At 36.2% G+C, this 19,060-nt stretch overlaps 1 protein-coding gene across 3 annotated transcripts in view; it reads right to left on the reverse strand.

The window, feature by feature from the left end:
- FMN2 (formin 2) overlaps positions 1–19,060 on the reverse strand; it is a 363,611-nt gene that overhangs the window by 180,555 nt on the left and 163,996 nt on the right. For all 3 annotated transcript variants that reach the window (XR_011996328.1, XM_026003374.2, XM_072732906.1), the window contains one exon: positions 18,272–18,359. Coding sequence is in view for 2 of the 3 variants with exons in the window: in XM_026003374.2 (XP_025859159.2) it covers positions 18,272–18,359 (88 nt within the window). In the remaining variant the exon portion in view is untranslated. The remainder of the gene's footprint in view (positions 1–18,271; positions 18,360–19,060) is intronic.

Below are 19,060 nucleotides of genomic sequence, written 5' to 3' on the forward strand. Positions count from 1 at the left end.
TAATCTTTGACCTTAACAGAGAGACACTACCAATCACCTATCTGTGTTATTGGTCCCATCAATCCATGAAGACAGCAACACCTGAGAAAGCTAAAGCCAAATATTGGCATGGGCAGTTGATAACTGCTGCAAACAATACTATACGCATAACCATCCACACGACAATGAAGGAAGAAATTAAGGCATACAGAGTAAAAGATATTTCCAGAGGAAGAAGCCTCCTCTTCCTTCTTCATATCTACAAAATGTGGTGGATGCAAATGGTCAGTTTTTATGGATTCAGGAATTTCTAGAAGTGCTTTATTTGTCCTGCCAGGAAGATATAAAAAGGAAAACAAAAGAGGGAAAAACAATTTAGGTAGAAATGCCTAGAATTACTATCCTTATTTTTTTTTTTTTTTTGAGTTTCAGTAAAGCATAGAAACCTTTGGTAAGTGTATGTCACTGTGCAATCTGACGACAATGGAATCAAGAATCCTTTATAAGGAAATACTGATGTGTTAATCCCCAACTGAGAATCCACACACCTGGGGAGTTACTTTAAAAACTGTTGAAATGTATTATTTAACAAAAATTCCTAATAATGCAGTGAAGCAATTTTAAAGATTTTGTTTGATTTTGCTTGGTTTAGTTAACCAAACATACCCAACAAGTTAAAAAACATTTCTCAGAAAGAAAAATACTTGGTACCATATTCATCTAAATTTCACCCTTGATAATAAGAGGAAACACTACATTTGCAGTGCTTACACATCCTACTACCAAACATGCTTGTCAAACATACACCCAGCATGTGCATACCGTGGGAAACTTGCCAGAAGACATGTTGCTACACATTTTTAACATACATGGAAAACACACAAGTTCTTCAATAATATTTCAAGAAATTCTGGATTATCTAAAGACCATATAAACTTTTTTTTAAGACCATATAAACTTAATGGCAAATATGTCAATAGCTTTCTTTTAAAGATTCCAAATTAAAATACCGGCACTCCATTCCTTTTATTTATAAGACTTCTAAGTTTTATTATTGCTCCTTCCATTCAAATCCCTGGTTTACACATTAACGTATTTATTGAGTTGAAAAGTTTTAATATACTCAAATAATAACTCACAAGCCTGGATTTTTCCAAAATTACTTGAAACCTTAGACCTCAATGCTTTAGATTCACACAGACTAGCGCATGTCTCTTGGGAGAGACATGGTAAGCTCTCAGAGACTTAGTTTATTCACATGTGAAATGGGTAAATAATGGTGTTAATATCTCCCTCAAATGGGAGGTAGCACACAGTACTTGTCATAGCAGGCACTCAAAAATGGAAAGTTCTTAGTTGTCTCTAAATGTCTCAATATCATACACACATTTGTAGATATAATTGCTCTTACAAAACAACATAAATTATGTTATGTATCATGTTCGTAAAATGAAAATATATATTTTATATCATTGTTTGGGCCTTAAAAATAAAACAAAGGCAGCACATCAGCATCCCAATTCTATACCCAGTTTGCCTAATTCTCAGATGTGCTAAAGGTTAAATTCAAGTAGGTGAAGATGTACTTAAAGATCAGTGAAAAATCACCAAGCAGTGTATAAATTACGCTATGGTCAAGAAATGCACAGAAGTCAATACTATCTGACAATGACTGAAATAATAACATCTGTTTACTACTGATTACACATAAATAAACTGCCAATTAAATAGTGTAACATTGAAAGGGAACCATTTAACTCCATGATAAAATGTATTCACTTCAGAAACTTACTTTTAAATATCAATAACTGATTAAATAATTATGAAATGTTTGTATTTATCTGCAAAGTAAACAGCCTCCTCTTGAAAACATCATTTACTCCTTCACTGAATAAATACTCATAGAGTTCAAACTCCAGGCCAAGTAGTCTTCTCTGCCCTGGGGATATGATGGTAAACCTGACAGACATACTTCTGCCCTTGTAAGAGTATATATTTTATTAGCAATTAAAATGATGTATGCCCTAAAAGGGAAGAAACTTGCATTTTTATAATAGCCTATTAATTTAGAAATCATATCCATTTATACTATCTTCTCTTTTCAGGAAGTTTAATCTGGTGGGGATTTGTTCTAGGGTACAGACAATAAAATGCCAGAATTCTATAGATTTTGTACTTAGGCTATATAAAGAAAGACTTTCCTGCTGGAAAAAATAAATCTGATACTCAATCCACCACTGGTACCTCTCAAGCATACTTGCTTATACAAGGATAATGACATAAGTTAGTGATTAAGTCAGTAGGCTTCATACACCTATGGGCCTTGTTTATAAGAGCCGTACAAGTTAAATTGTTAGAGAACAAATGCATTTTGTTTAACTCAGTATGTCTCCTTCTTGTCTAGGCAGCGGGGAGAAAAATGGATACCAAGACTGTAATCCTTTTGGAATAAAATCTTTAAATGCAAACACAATTGCCATTGTAGACTGTTTAATCTAGCGTTATTGTATTTCATTTCTGTTTTTGAAGAGGTTTGTTGATTTGACCATACTGGGTACAACTCAAAGCTTATCTCAACTGTTTAGATAAGATTTATTTGACTTTGGCAGGTGACAAAATCTAGGGTGTGGAATTAAAAGGTAGAGGAAAAAAAAACTGGCATATTCCCAGTGTTTATTTTAAGCATAGTGTATAGATGAGCAAATAGTTTCAAACAACGCACTGTACTTTGTGTAAAAGATCCACTGTCTGTTAAATGTTTTCCGTAAACCAGCACTCCAAAATGTCCTTTATTGGGCATAACGGACTTCACCTTCTTGCTTAGGTAAACATTTATGCCCTTGTAAAATAGAGCTTAGTGAGTCTCCCTGAAAATAAGACCCTAACTCTGATCACATTTTGCCACTGTTTTCTAACACATGCTGTAAAAGGGGAACACTATTAATTTTTATTTTGAATGCATGCATATACACTGCTCCAGAAATACACAATCTATCAGAAATTTAAAAATGCCTGATGCTAAAATAACATCCACACAGATAATACTTATACTTTTTCAGTGTGATTCTTCACAAACATGTCTGACTTCAAAAGAAACCGTAAAGAGAAAGTTCAAATTTACAAACACAAAGATTATATTTGTGGTTTAGAAAAATAATTTTTAAAAGAATTTACTCAAACATGCACTTACATAGCTTCCTCAGCATATTATATAATATCATTTATATACTGGCAGACATGTTGAGATGGGAAAGGAACCAAGAAGCTTAGTCACTGAAAATTAAAAATTCATCAAAAACCAAAGAGAACTTATAGTTTTGACCTTACAATATATGACTGAGAATATGAAGAGCTTGCATACCAAGATGTGACATGGTAAGGTAATTCCTTTCATTGCACCACAGACATGGCTTTGACTAACAACTTCTGTCTCGTGACTAGTTTGCCAAAAAAACTTAAAAATATGAAAAATCTAAAGACTACACACAATACTTTTGTTCCCCTAAGAATAATTTTGTGGTTTGCTTAGCTTAAAATTTAGTTAATACGTACAAAAATGTGATGCACTAGTCTATGTGTGTGTTAAGTCTATTTTGTCATTGTTCAGTTAATGAAGGTCTCTCTTCTTTTATGATGTATATATTTGTGTGTAAGGATTAGTGCAATGTTTCATTGCCAAGAATGAGAGATCAGATAAATATGGGGAGGAGTTCCAAATATTCTGATCTCTGATATGCTTTTAATGAATAAAAATCGCTTCTAAGAAAACAAACTCTTTAAATGTAAAATGGAACTGCCTCTAATTCATCCACTCAGACTTTTGTGCCTTAATTAAGCTTTAGGGGCTGTCTGGTGAATGGTAAGGCCACCCTTGGGGCAATTTTCCTCCTTGTATCTGCTATTCGGTCACCACTGTGCCCATTCTCTAGAGTTCGGTAATGACCACCCCCTGCTCAGAATCGTGCCTGTACATAAGAGACTATTAGTTTTGCTTCTCCTCCTCCCCCTTCTTCCTTCATTACTTTCAATATTCAGTGACTTCAGCATTTCTGCAACTACAATGCCTCAAAATGTTTCATTTAATTGAGCAAGATGCATCTATTCTTTTCTTCTCGTGGCTTGTAAGAAATTTTTTAACTAAAGAAAGCTTTTTTTTCATGGTCAGAGCTTCCTGCATTCCTTGGATGACTAGCAATATGTGCAAAACAGAGGGTGGGTATCACCATTTAGAAAAGGGAATGGGTGACGGGCACTGAGGTGGACACTTGACGGGATGAGCACTGGGTGTTTTTCTGTATGTTGGTAAATTGAACACCAATAAAAATTAATTAAAAAAAAATGAAAAAAAAAAAAAAAAGCAAAGCTTTAGATGGAAGACATTGGTGGGAGAAGAGGTTTAACCTACCCTGGGCATCCTGAATGCTCACCACAGTTCTCCTCCATCATAAAATACAAGTTACCAGTCTCTTCCCCACAACTAGTTAAGAATTACAGTTCAAAATGAGAGTACTCTAGAGGCACGTAGGTGGCTCAGTGGTTGAGCGTCTGCCTTTGGTTCAAGGGCATGACCCCAGGGTCCTGGGATTGAGTCCCAAATCAGGCTCCTCTCAGGAAGCCTGCTTCTTTCTCTGCCTCTCTGTGTGTTTCTCATGAATAAATAAATAAAATCTTTAAAAGAAATGAGAGTGCTCTATGAATAATAGATGTTTCTTCAAGATTCCACCCAAAGAACTGAATTAATATTTAGAAACTTTCTCCACATTCCCATACCTATTGCTTCAACTGACCAGGAGAACCGTTTTCCACCATCACAATAATTTGCTAATATCTTTTCCTTAGCTGTTCCATACATATATAATCCCATGAAAAATTCAACCATTCAAACAAAACAAAACAGAACAACACAGACTTCAAATTTCACAATTCCCATACATATTCTTTTATATGTTTTTGTGTCTGTTCTTTACTTTCAAGGTGGACAAAGTCCATCTGAGTGTATCTGTGTAGGCGAAATGGTTGCTGGTTGGCTAACATACTTTGCCAAAGCACTAAAAATACACTCAGCCGATATCATGAACCTCACTGTTCAAGAAGAATCAATTTCCTATTCTTAGATTTCCCAGCGAATATCACATCTCCTTCCATTCTCCTCTCTTCTGAGTAAAGAGGAGAGTAGGTGTATTCATCCCCACTAGCCAGGCTACCATAAAGGAAAACTCATCCTGTCTTGCAAAATTCCTTTCTGGCACAGAATAAAAGAGTTAGAGATTGAGACTAAAAGTTAACTCCCCAGACTACATCATATTTCAACAATGTAAGCCCTTTGCTAAGTATTCTGAAATTACTACTCGAGGGTATCACAGATGCTAGAAAACTGATGTCATTTCCTTGTGACACCCAGACCTTTTGCTACGTGCAACAGATGATGGGAATCTTTCATTCCAGAGATTATGACTGAGATAAGGATGACTGACGCTCTGCTTGCTAGTTTACACTGTTCGGCAGTGAAGCCAGAAGGCCCAAATGTCTGTTTGCACAGTTCCAAGTTAAACTTAAAATAGGGCACTGAGCAACCAACATTAACATACACATATTGTAACTGGCATTAGGATCCAGAAAACTGCCAATGAGTGAATTTTAGTTAAAAATAAATATACAATTTATCTCAAAAAGGCAAAGTATGCTGTTTTAGAACTATTCTAAACATCTCCAACACTTCAAAACATAGCAGAGCCTGTTCAGATTTAAATGAATATCTGGGTTTCATTTAAATGAACTCAACTCAATATTCTTAAATTTATGTTTTCTGCCAAATATCTAAATAATTTAAATGCCTTAACTCAGTTATATAATGTTGATCCAGGTATTTAATGTTGAATGAGACATAATCTTTTCTTTAATGTATTATAAGTTATTTATGTGGCTTTCAAATTCCACATTGCAACTAACCATTAGGAAATTATTACTTATTAAGTTATGGTATAGTATGAAAGACTAATAACTTCACTCTTTTCAACTACATATCTGTGTGAACACAGATTTTCTTCATACATTTCAACCAAAACAACATATAACAAAAGAATATAAGCAGAAGCAGATATGAGACTCTGGCTATCTATTAAACTTGACTATAAGAGATTTTCAAAAATGTAAAACAGGGATGCCTGAATGGCTCAATGGTTAAGCTCTGCTTTCAGCTCAGGGTGTGATCATGGAGTTCAGGGATCTAGTCCCACATCAGTCTCGCTGCAAGGAACCTACTTCTCCCTGTGTCTGTGTCTCTGCCTCTCTGTCTCTGTGTCTCTCATGAATAAATAAATAAAATCTTAAAAAAAAAAAAAGTAAGACATTTTGGTTGAGGCATAACCTTTATGAAACACACTTCCATTCTCGATTAATTAAAACTTTTTAAAGGAAGAAAGACATAATTGAACTACATCGATATATAGCAGTTCTAGAGCATATGTGCCAATAGGTCTAAAACAGATTGATAATAAAATTTTGAATTTTAAAAGAAAAAATGCTAAGAATTAAAAGAAATTTGTTCCCAAAGGAAATACTATCAATGTGTATAACATATTCAATTTGTATTCTCTTCCAAATGGCTATTATGACAAATTCACAATGTTATCGCACAGTTCACTAAATAGAATCAAATTTTCTGCTTGCATTTTAGCTACTAATATTTTCACTAAAGATAAATATTTCAAATTTATATTCACATGAGTGTTAGCAAATCAAGAAAGCTGTTCCTGTTTATGTTCCTCTTTATGAAAGAAATCATTAATAGAACCAACTGCTTAGTGGAAATAATATAAAAACACAATCTGATTTTAAACAATTTCCAATTATCCTTTTTCTTAGTTAACCAAGTTTGATGCACAAATGAGGAAAAATAAAGAAAGCTTATATAATTTCCTCTTTCCAGATAGAACCACTAAAAATATATAATATGTTCAATATAAATATATCTCTCATTGCTCTTCATTTTCCACTTCATCTAATTCCTAACCCATCTAGAATACTCTAAGCAACATCACAGTAGATTCAAGTAGGCTATAATCCTGAAGGTGTTGTGAAAACTCACATTATTTCTGGAAACTGAGGACAATGATCAACTCAATACTTGATTTCCATCCTCCTCCATCTAGGAGGAGTGAATTTGAGTTAGAAACTTTAAAAAAGTCTTCTCCCCTTCTGGAATGTAAGTTCCACACAGCCGTGTGCTGCTATTGTTGTTGTTTAGTCTTTTTTGTTCTCATCTTAATGTCCTAGTGCCAGGAATGGAGCTGGGCACAAAGTAAGTACTCAGTAAATATCTGAGCAAGTGAATAATTAACTATGGGAAGAAAAAAAGAAAAAAAGGAAAGAAGATAGTAGAATAGAAATGAATGAATCAAGATCTTCCTACTATAAGTTAAATATCAATTCTGACATCTTTATAATAGGGGCTAATGGTTATAACAATATAATTAGTCACCCTAATACACTCTGATACTTATATGAAAATATGTTGCTAAAGTGGTCATAGCCTTTGAATACATTTTCCTCCTTATCCCTTTAATTGGCACAGAAGTTGGGCATAGAGACAGCCTCTACTCTGCAACTTTCTCTGGCAAAGCATATCTGAGCATCACCTAAGTCACAGAACTGACAAAAGACAGGACAAGACGTGATAATAAAAGGAATTTTAAAACAAATCCTCCACTATCAATTAAGTAACCTCTTTGCTGATTTGATAGTTACGAACCATGGAGGATAAAAATCATGCACTATTTTCTCCAGCTTAAGTTACTAATACAATTACTACCATTTGAGAGTTCTTAGAAAGTACAGCACAGGGCTTCAAAGCAGACTCTGCAACCAGACCACCGGTGATTAAATCACAGCCCACCACCTGCTGTTTAACTTTCTTTTGCCTCTTTCTCTCAATTTCTCATCCCTAAAATAGAAATAATAACTTACCTACCTCATTGAGTTATTGCAAACCCTACAGCAATGACTTTACATGCTGGCTATTAATATTATTATCATCAGCAATTGTGCAATCATAAACTTAGAATCACAAATCTTAGAATTAAAAAAAAAACTTGCAGAAAATACATTTAAACATCACGTTCAATTTAGAATTCGCTTCACAACAATTTAATTCATAAGGACTTCATACTGTCATTGACGATAGAGAATCCTTCTCTTACATTCCACCATTTCCTTGAAAGAGGCTGCGATTATTCCACAGTGGCCCAAATAAGGGGAAAATATGCCTTTACAATCCATCATGGAAGTGACGAAGCCCATATGGAGAACTGGGAACTGGGGTTTTTCATTGCAAGCCCTTCTGTACTATTGGATTCTTAATTACATGTAAATAATAATTGACTGAAACTGTTAAATAAATTTTACAACAAATTCAAAGGTATTTGGCTGAAAATTGCTACTGGGGAAGTAGAGATCTTATTGTATTCATGTTTGACCATGAGGAAAGAGGAAAGATAGTCATCAGCATGAAATATCATTACTGTAGTCATGCTCAAAGATAACATGCCATTATGTAACATTTTTAGCCATTTTATCTGATGTCTTAGCACGCAGGGCTGATTATATTTCTGATATTTCTAGAATGTACCTAGTAGGAATAGGACACAGGTGGCTTCTAAGGGAAATGTGGAAAGTAACAATCACTCCTTTCTCTCCTCATCTCTAGTACTCTCAGATTCTTACTTCATCTCAAAGGATAAAGAAAACCAGAAAGCATCTTGAGGGTGGCCACTTTGGGTGCTGAAAAAGCACTTGTCAAAACACACAGAATTTTAAGAAGTCAATTTTAAGATACACACGGGATTCTAGTTATCAAAAAGGCTCCCCAGCAAAAAATAACAGTCTGAATCCCCACCCCTCTCAAGGATTATGCAAAAGGAATATTTTTGCAATAAGTGCACCTTTAACACACAGTGAGTCAAGAGTCAAAGTTGGTGTGATTAATTTTGTACTGGGATACTAAGTTTCTGAGCTCAAATTTGAGCTCCCCCTTTTACACATGCCCCATTTGGTCCTAGACAAGTCCTTTAACAATCACTTGATAATTGCGAAGAACAGGTAAAGCATTATAGGGGCAAAAATATACTGAGCTGAGCTGCAGTGGGCTGTCTTGGGGTCTCAAAGAGCTTACAGGGGAGAGAGGGTGGGGGGTGGGGGAGGCCAGCAAAAATAAACACCCAAACACTTGATACACAATCAGATACTAAGGGCAATGAAGGAAAAGAATATTCATATCCAAAGCTCACAGTTTCAGAACAGCCTTAAGTATTGTGTTTCTCCTTCCCATAAAAGCATAATCAAAAAGCCCAACTGTGGAATAATGTCATAAAAAAAATATAAGCTAAGTTCAACCCAGGTTTTTTCTGAACCTGTAATGAAAGACTTATAATAATTCATTTTCCCTTGATTTAATAATCTATGTGTGACTTAAAATGATTTAGGAGGTCTTTCTTTTTATAAGAAATTCTAGGTAATGAATTTATATTTTAAATTAAAACATATTCTGATATTAAATTTCTAAAAGTAGGTTTTAATGAAAGTGGACCAATTGCACATGCACTTTTCTCCATGACAAGGCTACAATTGATGAAAAGGTTACACAGCTCACTGGATGGAGCCTACTTTCTTCTCAAATTTCTAATTCTAAGTGACTTTACATTTCAATGAAAACCATTCACTAAACCTCCCAACAGCATTTACTAGATTTTAATGTCTCAATAAATATAATAAACAGGTCTTAAAACTCCATATCCCATGTGAGGAAAACACTTAAAATAAAGGTAAAAAAAAGGGCATGAAGCAATTTCTAAGTGAGCCTTGTAAACGTGAGTTTCATAAAGAAACCAGACACTGGAAAACCTACTGGGAAAAACATTGTCCACACTAAACCCAATTTTTGAAAATATTACAAAAATAAACAAATGATTATGGATAAACTTTCTTATGGTAATTAATAGGCAAGTGAAAAAGCTGGTGTCTCCAAGAATGAAACCAGAAACTCCAGGAAAAAGACCAGGAGTTTGTAATCTACAACTTGTTTGGTAGAAAATTTCATAAGAAAAACACTATTCAGTGGCAGGCCAACAGGGTAAAAAAAACTGCTACATGTGTAGGCTATCAAAATTCATGGGAAGACTTACCATAAGTTCCTGTAGTTCAAAAGGGAATTTCCAGATTTTTAAACAAGTGTTTTTATACTTTACACTCAGACCTAGAAACCAGTTTAACTGTCAGTTTAATAATATCTCAAATCAAGAAACGGAAGCGTCTGTCCATGCCTCCACTTCTTCTACTCTTGCTCCTTATGAAGATTCATTGTAGTAACAATGCTAAACTCCCTTCCCAGCTACCCTCAAAAGCCACCCAGAGCCAACAGCAGAACATGTGGAATATGGTGAGCTCACAGTACCCAGCGACAATGATTAAGAAACCACACAGTTAGGGGAGATCCCCCCACCTTTCAAATTTCAAAAGCGAATTGCTCTCCTTGCAGATAAAGTACAGTCCAAAGATGTGCCAGGGCTCAATGTTAAAGGGCTGCTCATATAAATAATCCTCATATTTATCTCCATCCAGAAAACAGAGATGGACACAGCCCAGTACTAACTCATTATTTCAGTAATATTGACAGAAAACCCAAGCTCCAGAACAATCGAATCTGCCCCAGTTATGTGCCCCTTGAACTTAGACTCCCACTTCTTTCCTCTCATTGGGCTCTTAAATGCCATAAGGAGCAGCGTCTGCATTCCACCACCTGTTTCCTCATGGTAAAGGCTTGTAGCAGACCTCTTCACAACAGAAGGGGGAATAAATAACCTTTATGTTCTCTTCTCCTCACTAGGGTTGGCCAACTTCTGAGTTTCAAGCACCTCCAAAGCCTATTAACACAACTCATTTCCTAAGAAATGCAGAAAGGCAAAGACAGAATGAATATTGACTAATGCGTGTGTGTGTTTACAGGAAATAACTCATTTAACAGCCTTTTCTACTAATGAGGAAATAGAGCCATAGAGATATGAAGAGGATTGCCCAGGTTGTTACTCAGCTAACCCGAGGCAGAACTGGGATTCCAGTCTGTTTTAGTCAGCTGGTGCCACTAACAAATCTCCCAGACTGGGTGGTTTAAACAGGAATTTAGTGCTCATAGTTCTGGAGGCTGGAACTGGTAAGGACCCTCTTGCTAGTGTGCAGAACCTGTGGCCTCTGTTCCTTTTCTTACAGGATGTTAATCCTATCATGGGAGCCACCTTCATGAGCTCATCTAAACCTGATTATCTCCCACAGGCCCTGTGGTCAGCACAATCACACTGGGGATTAGGGCTTTCAACATATGAATTAGGGTTTGAGGGGAGACAAATGTTCTGTCCAAAATAAAATCTGAGCAGTGTGGCTCTGGAATCAGGCTCTTAATCAACGTTAGTCTGCACTTGAAAATAAAGGGAAAACCCAGGGACTATAGACAAAAGGAATAAAGAATTATGCTTAGAGCATGAGTACAAAATGAAAGCAAGCATCCCCAAGGATTTAACGAGGATGTATTTCTCTCTAAACTCTCTGACCATCAGTAATTTGGAAAAAAAAAAAAAGGCAGGGAAAGTCCCATGCCCTATGTATCACAAGCTTTCTACAAGTAATCACAACCTGCTTTTGCTCATTGATAAGCTCAGCCCAGCTTGCTTTCTCTCTAATAAATGTGTTTATCTTTTCTTGGTTCAGTCAAGAATAAGCAACTTCATTAATAATTCCCTTTAAAATATTTTTCCCCCTAATTCATAGCTGTGAAAAAAATCCATTTCATTCTCTAAGGAACAGAGTCAATATGCAAACTGGGGAATTTGTATGAAATGACAAAGGAATAAAGGAAATTTGCTAAATATATTTTCTAGTGCTTTAGTAACTCAAAAAAACAAAACTGCTGGCCAGAAGTATTGTGCCTTTTTGCCAGTTCTCTTTTTGCATATGTTGCATATTCTCATTTTATTAGGAAACACAGGTCCTCATTCTGAAAAAAAGCTAAAATGCTATGGAGGGCAACAAAGTGGGATCCAAAGGAACTGGACACCAATTCTGGTCCTATTAAGGTGAAGCCCCAGGCAGGCTTAATCTATAAGCCTTCATTCCCTCCATTGTATAATGAAAATTAACTCCCTTCTGGACCACTTTACACAGCTACAGGCTTACCTCATTTTCTTGCCCTTCGTTTTACTGACTTGGCTGTTATTTTTTACATATTGAATGTTTGTGGCAACTGGCTTCAGGCAAATCTATGACCACCATTTTTCCAACAGCATTTGCTCACTTCATGTCACTGTGTCACATTTTGGTGATTCTTGCAATACTTCAATTTTCATTATTATTATACTTATTACAGTGATCTGTGCTCAATTATCACAACTCACTGAAAACTGAGATAATGGTTAGTATTTTTTAGCCATAAAGTATTTTCTAATGAAGGTACATATACGATTTTTTAAAATAAATGCTACTGTGTGCTTAATAGACTATAGTGTAGTGTAAACAGATTTTATTTGCGCTGGAAACCAAAACATTCACTTGACTCAGCTTATTTTGATATTCCCTTTACTGCTGTTCTGGAACCAAACCCACAATATATCTGAGATATGCCTATATTGGCAAATGATAGAAAGGGGTGGAGAGGTAAAAATTCAAGACAATGTTTAATTTCACCTCTTCAGATACTAATAAAAAGATCTGATTATGAAAGAGTATGTGTCCTGTTTGTCAAAAGTAATTCTCTTTTTAAAGACCTGCAAAACTAGATATCTTCCTACACAGTTATTGGGATAAGGCTTCTAATAACTCTGAGCCCTTTTGAGGGAGGTCAGTCACAGAAGATCAAAAAAACGTCAACATGATACAGGATCCAGTAAGGAATCAGAAATTAGCACAAAGACTTCACTGGAATTTCTGATTTTTTATTTAAGGATTTATTTATTTATTTGAGAGAGAGAGAGAGAGAGCGCACAGGAAGGGCAAAGGGGCAGGGAGAGAAAATCTCAAGTTGATTCTGTGTGGGTGCAGAGTGCAACACAGGGCTTGATCTCACAACCCTGACATCAAGATCTGAGCTGAGGGTAGCCTGGGTGGGTCAGCGGTTTAGCGCTGCCTTCAGCCCAGGGTGTGATCCTGGAGACCCGGGATTGAGTCCCACGTCAGGCTCCAGGGATATATGGGGCCTGCTTCTCTCTCTGTGTCTGTGCCTCTCTCTCTCTCTCTCTCTCTCTCTCTCTGTGTGTGTCTCTCGTGAATAAATAAATAAAATCCTAAAAAAAAAAAAAAAAAAAAAAAGACCTAAGCTGAAACCAAGAGTCAGATGCTTAACCAATTGTACCACACAGGTGCCCCTGGAATTTCTGATTTAAACCTAAAAGAATGTCATTGTCCTTGTAAGGTATCCTACCTGCATTTTTTTATTTAAAGTGTTTGAAAAAAAGCAGTTAATAGGCTTAGAGACCAAAGAAGAAAAATATCCATGATTTTATTGACCAGGGAGTTAACAAAATTATCATATTTGATGTCAAGATACATGATCTCGACAAATCATGATGAAAAAGGATAGAAATTTCAACAAGGACATATATTAGTATTTGTTGCCCATGGGCTCACAATGCCAGGTGGCTTTAGACAGGACAGACATTAAAAGGAAGAAAGGAAAAAAGGAACAAGAACCATTAATACTTTGGGCTGGACAATTCTAGAAGGTTAAAAAAAACTTATTTCTATGGGTGAGATCATTAAATACATCTTGGGTTTCCTTTGCTACAGTATCTTTAATCTATTATAAAACATGCATACTGAGGGAATGTAATAGTGTATATGAGCCAGTTAAAGCTTCAACTTAGAGGCAGTCATCCCTACCTCAGAGATGGTGGGCCAGCACTCTGTAAGAAAAGCCATACTTCAGAGGTAGTTATTTGAAGTCTAGATCAGTAACTGAGGCTTGCTAACTAATAATTCTAACAGCTCAATTAGGTATTTAATGGTGACACTAAAAAGATACAAGACACACAGGCTACTTAAATCTCTTAGGGATGCTCCACCCATTTTCACAGACAGAGCAGGAAAATTTAGTGGAGTTCTATCACCTGGATCTTTAAGGATGCTGTTGGAGGTTTGGTCCCTAACTGGTCCTGGGTCTAGCTACTGGCTAAGTTAGATTTCTAGTTGCCAGCTGCAGACTGTAAGGGTAACAGCTTCCTGCCTATGTGATGTGTTTGCATCAATCTGGAACAAACCTTTTGGACATGAGTACCAAAAGGACAGAGCACTAGACAACCTCAGGTTTACAAAGCAGGCTTTTCAAACGGTTTAGTTCCCTGGCCAATAAATAGTTGTTTTATAAACGAAATATAAAGGAAGCTATAAATACATAAATATATAATGGAGAATCATGTCAGAAATTTATCTCCATTTGATCTGATAGGAGAGTTACCCTACTCCTGATGTGCCTGCAAAATTTCCACTTTGCACTGACTGCCCAAGTGATATTAGTCATAGCAACCCCCTCCACTCTCAAAATTATCACAGTTCAATATTCTACCTAGTACTGAGACTGTGTGACATAAAACTGAGCCTCATGAAATTTCAAACTGCTCTGCAGCTACTATTTTCTACCAGAATGAGCCTGAAGCTGTGACTACCACACTGACTTCTGAAATACGGATGGAATGCTGTACAGAAACTTTCCTCTCTTTCCACACAACTCAATTAGAGAGCTACAGGATACTCTCATAGTGACAATAATAGGCTAGATGATTTGAATTAATCCTCCCATTGAGAGCAATTTAAAATCATGGATAAGAAATATTTATCAGGGATCCCTGGGTGGTGCAGCGGTTTGGCGCCTGCCTTTGGCCCAGGGCGCGATCCTGGAGACCCGGGATCGAATCCCACGTCGGGCTCCCGGTGCATGGAGCCTGCTTCTCCCTCTGCCTGTGTCTCTGCCTCTCTCTCTCTCTCTGTGACTATCATAAATAAATAAAAATTAAAAAAAAAAAGAAATATTTATCAATTATCTTAAAAGCATCAAAAAGCAGGCAAGATAGGAATTACCATGCTAATCAAGAGAGAATGCAGAAAAACAAGCCAGTTCAGAAACTGCTTTAGCCCTATCCCAACAAATCTTAACTTACTATTGACAGCCAGATGCAGCCAAAGGCCAAATATTAAAACACAGGGCCCACCCAAAGTAGAGATTCTAGACCTACATACGTGACAATAAACTGGAACTCAAAGTGCTATGTACCCAGGGAAAAAAAACTCAGGCATTACTCCAGGGGATCCTTAGAGCTCAATTTAAGGAGATCCTAAAGCCATAATGACCCTACACTCTAGCACACTAGGTAAGTCATTTCTAAAAAGCACCTTCATCCTAGACTCCAAATTATTCTAAAGGATTGGAGTGTTTTGTTTTCTAGAGGTGGCACACCACAATCTCACCATTCCCATTGGAAAACCGCTATAATTTACAGGATAGTTTAGAAGGTACCAGACACATTTACACTGTATTAGAGCAGCTCACGTCTTCACCATAACCTTCACATGCACACATGGGCACACGCACATGCACACAGTTAATTATTTGGGACTGCTTCACTTGTATTGTTAGTAAACTTAGGTAAGAAACTGATCCTTTCTCCCTCTCTGCCCTTTGACTCTGTGTGACACTGAGGACTCTACATGTGCTATTGTAGAAAATACCTTTGAGTCCGGAGCAGGGTGTGGTGTTCACTGGATATGGTGGGAAGACCACGATTAGACTTTTGGCACCTCTCATCCAAACCTTCTACACTGATGACTCTAATGTGACACTTTAAAAATAGAAACATTACAAAGTAAACTCAACTCTAAACTTTTCCAGAGTTTTGGTAAGGGAAAAGAGAAAAAGAGAAAAAAAAAAACTATTCTTGTTATGCAAGGTTACATAGATTTTGTTTCAAGATACTGAGGCTGCTTGTAGAAAAAGCATAATCTTGAAGCAGCAGCTGATATGAATGAAAAGAACAGGACCAGAGAGTGAAGTGGGCTGAGCCCAAGTTTAGTCTGTTCCACTAACCTGCTTTGTGACCTTGAAAAAGAAACCTGATGACCAAAAAGGTCTTGTTTGCTCTTCTACAAGATGACACTGAGGTCTAGATAAATTCTGTGGCTGCTTCTACAACCAAAATCAATGATGTTTATGCTTCTGTGGATTTCTCAGTGGAGGCATATCCTGATAGAAGTCAAATTTATTCTAGAGGCCACAAGTGATTCACACATGTAAATCATGGTTCCAGACAACATACTGAGACAGAACAGGACTTTGTTCACTGAGAGGCACACTACTTGCTTCTTCAGACTTTAATTTTAAGACGGCTGTTTTTTAGAAAACCGTGTACAGGGTTTCAAAGTGACTCAAGCAACCACTTCATATCCTAATAGGATAAAGTTTATGCATAATTCTGTGTGACCCTTCAACTACTGACGTTCATGCCATGTTATTGTTAGCGTTGCATGTTAAGCTAGCAAATTTTCAATGAACTCTCACTGGCTTTACCACAGACACAGATGTTAGGCGGACTCCTTTGTTCATAAGGTTCTCATTATTAACTCAACCCGGGTTGAATATTTGACTGAAGGAAAGGACCATATCATTATTTTCAGATTTCATTCTATGACTTAACTGGACTACATCTGCCAGCTTTAGAAACGCCAAGTACTTCTTGGCGCCAGCCTTGGCGTCCTGTTCTATGACTACTACCCCCAATGCTTCAGTTTGAGGAAGTCTCCTCACCATCAAAACAGTTTAATAAAAACTTAAATTATGATTAAGAGTTACTCATCAATTGACAAAGCATCCCAGGCTTGTGCTATTTATGAATTATTCCACACAATATTTTAAGGCTAACAAATAGAATCCACATTCATACAGGGGTAAGCTAGAAAGCCAGTTAAATGTTTTCATGATTTATAAAGTCTGTGTTATACTTGAAACCACATTTCTTTAATAGGTAAACTGGCATTCCATTGGATAATTCAATCTGCTTTAAATCTATTCTAAGGCTATGGGGGCAGCTTATGGGATAATCTGAATATAAATTTAATTCCTCTATTCACCTTTGGACAATATCTCTCAGCACAAATGTGATAGGAAGATACAGTATAGGAATGCCTGTTAATGAGAGGATGGATTTCAAGTATTTAAAATATTGACATTAAAGCCACTTAGAAAATGTTAAAGTCTCCCTAACTCTAAACATAGGAGAATATTTTATAAGCCTTGTTAAAAATATAAATTAAAACAACAACATGAAAGAAATAACAACAGGCCATGATATTACTGCTTCCATATGTCTGGATCACCAACAATATCAGTGGGCAAGAATCATTTGAAACTATCTTTGATGCTTATTTAAAAAAAAATAATTCAATCCCTCCATGCATAGAAAAGCCCAGGAGTTTACATATAGTCACACCAAATAACTGAAAGAAGAGGAACAGTTTTCTACCCTAAAAAGCTATACACGATAAATTTGTTTTTGTGATTCTTTCAGCATCTCATCGTATCTCGGAAAAGGAAGACTAAGAGAAAATGCCTCCTTACTTGTCCAGTGCTTACAGACATCTGAAACAAATGATCATTCAGCCTCTTAAGCACATCTGAGTTTTCATTTAATTACTACACATAGCAATCCAGTCTACTAGTCAACATCTCTAATCATAAAAACATTCTTAAAATAATAACAATCAAAACAAGCATCCATGTAACCCCTACATTGGTTGAAGCCAATCTGTTAGAACATTTATGTTAGCTCATCAAACACTTGAGATTGAAATCTCAACATATTTATCTCTCCAGTACACTATCTTCAGGTATTTTCAATGGCTGAGACATACTCCACTATCATTCCTGTTTATCAGTCACTCTGAGCAGGACATCCAGATGTAAATACCCTCAGATATTATCTAATTAGCTACAAAGCACAGTGGGACTAGTATTTCTGATGAATTAAAAATTAAATATTTATTAATGCAGACTATGTCGCCTGGGAATTAGGCTTTTAGCAAAATACAGAAACAACATAAAAGACACATTACTAGTAACTCCTCCAGAAACAATCATGATAGAAAGTTTGGTAACACTTATAGGAAACATACTAATCTCAAAAGCTCTAAAATAACTTTACCACCAAACAGCACATCCTTCAGCCCAAATTTGGATATTCAAAACCTGAATTTTTATTTTTATACTTACCATGTTGTATATCTTTCATATCTAAATGAAGGCTAGACATTAATATTCCAACTGCTTGTGATCTTTTGTTGCTTAATAACTTGACCACCTGCTCAAAGAAAGGAAAAGGGGGAAATGTCAATTTGAACTCCAATGATATGCTTGATAACATGTTCTTTTTAATCCTAAATGAAGAACATACAACTTAAGGTCTTTACTTAAAGTATTCAAAACTGATCTAAAAAGAACTTTTGTGTTTTATGTCTTACATCTTCAAAATCTACCATCTTCATGCCATCAGCCTCAATAGCATGCCCTTTACCAGTCTTTTAAGAGACTGATCTGTCATTGAGTAAAATTTCTAATAGCTTAGGGTATTAGTTTGGTCTCTGTGAAACAATAAACACACATTCGATAATTTGCAGCCTGAATTTTTAAAAGTATTCAACAAGTGAATAGTAAAGTCTACACACAGAGAATCTGTTAGAACAGATCTGTGTGAGCACAAAACAGAAAACGTGCTTTGATTCTGGTCCTTCAGAAAACTCACTCTTTTACTGGCAGTCCCTCTCATTCTGCATTTGGCCATGTTTTGTGGGGAACTTTCCAACTAATTAATAGAGGAATACAAGCAGCAAATCCAAACGGCTATGTCTGCTCAATCTCAAATCTGGCTTTCCAGAGAGTCCTAACGAGTCAGTCAATCCACATACCCCACAAGAAGTTTTCCTAAAACAGAGGTAGGCATGCTGCTATTGGACATACACATTTAAACTATCTTCTCCAGATACTAACACACCACTGATAAAT

Source organism: Vulpes vulpes, chromosome 13, assembly GCF_048418805.1.
Source record: "Vulpes vulpes isolate BD-2025 chromosome 13, VulVul3, whole genome shotgun sequence".
In the NCBI taxonomy this organism is placed as follows: Eukaryota; Metazoa; Chordata; class Mammalia; order Carnivora; family Canidae; genus Vulpes; species Vulpes vulpes.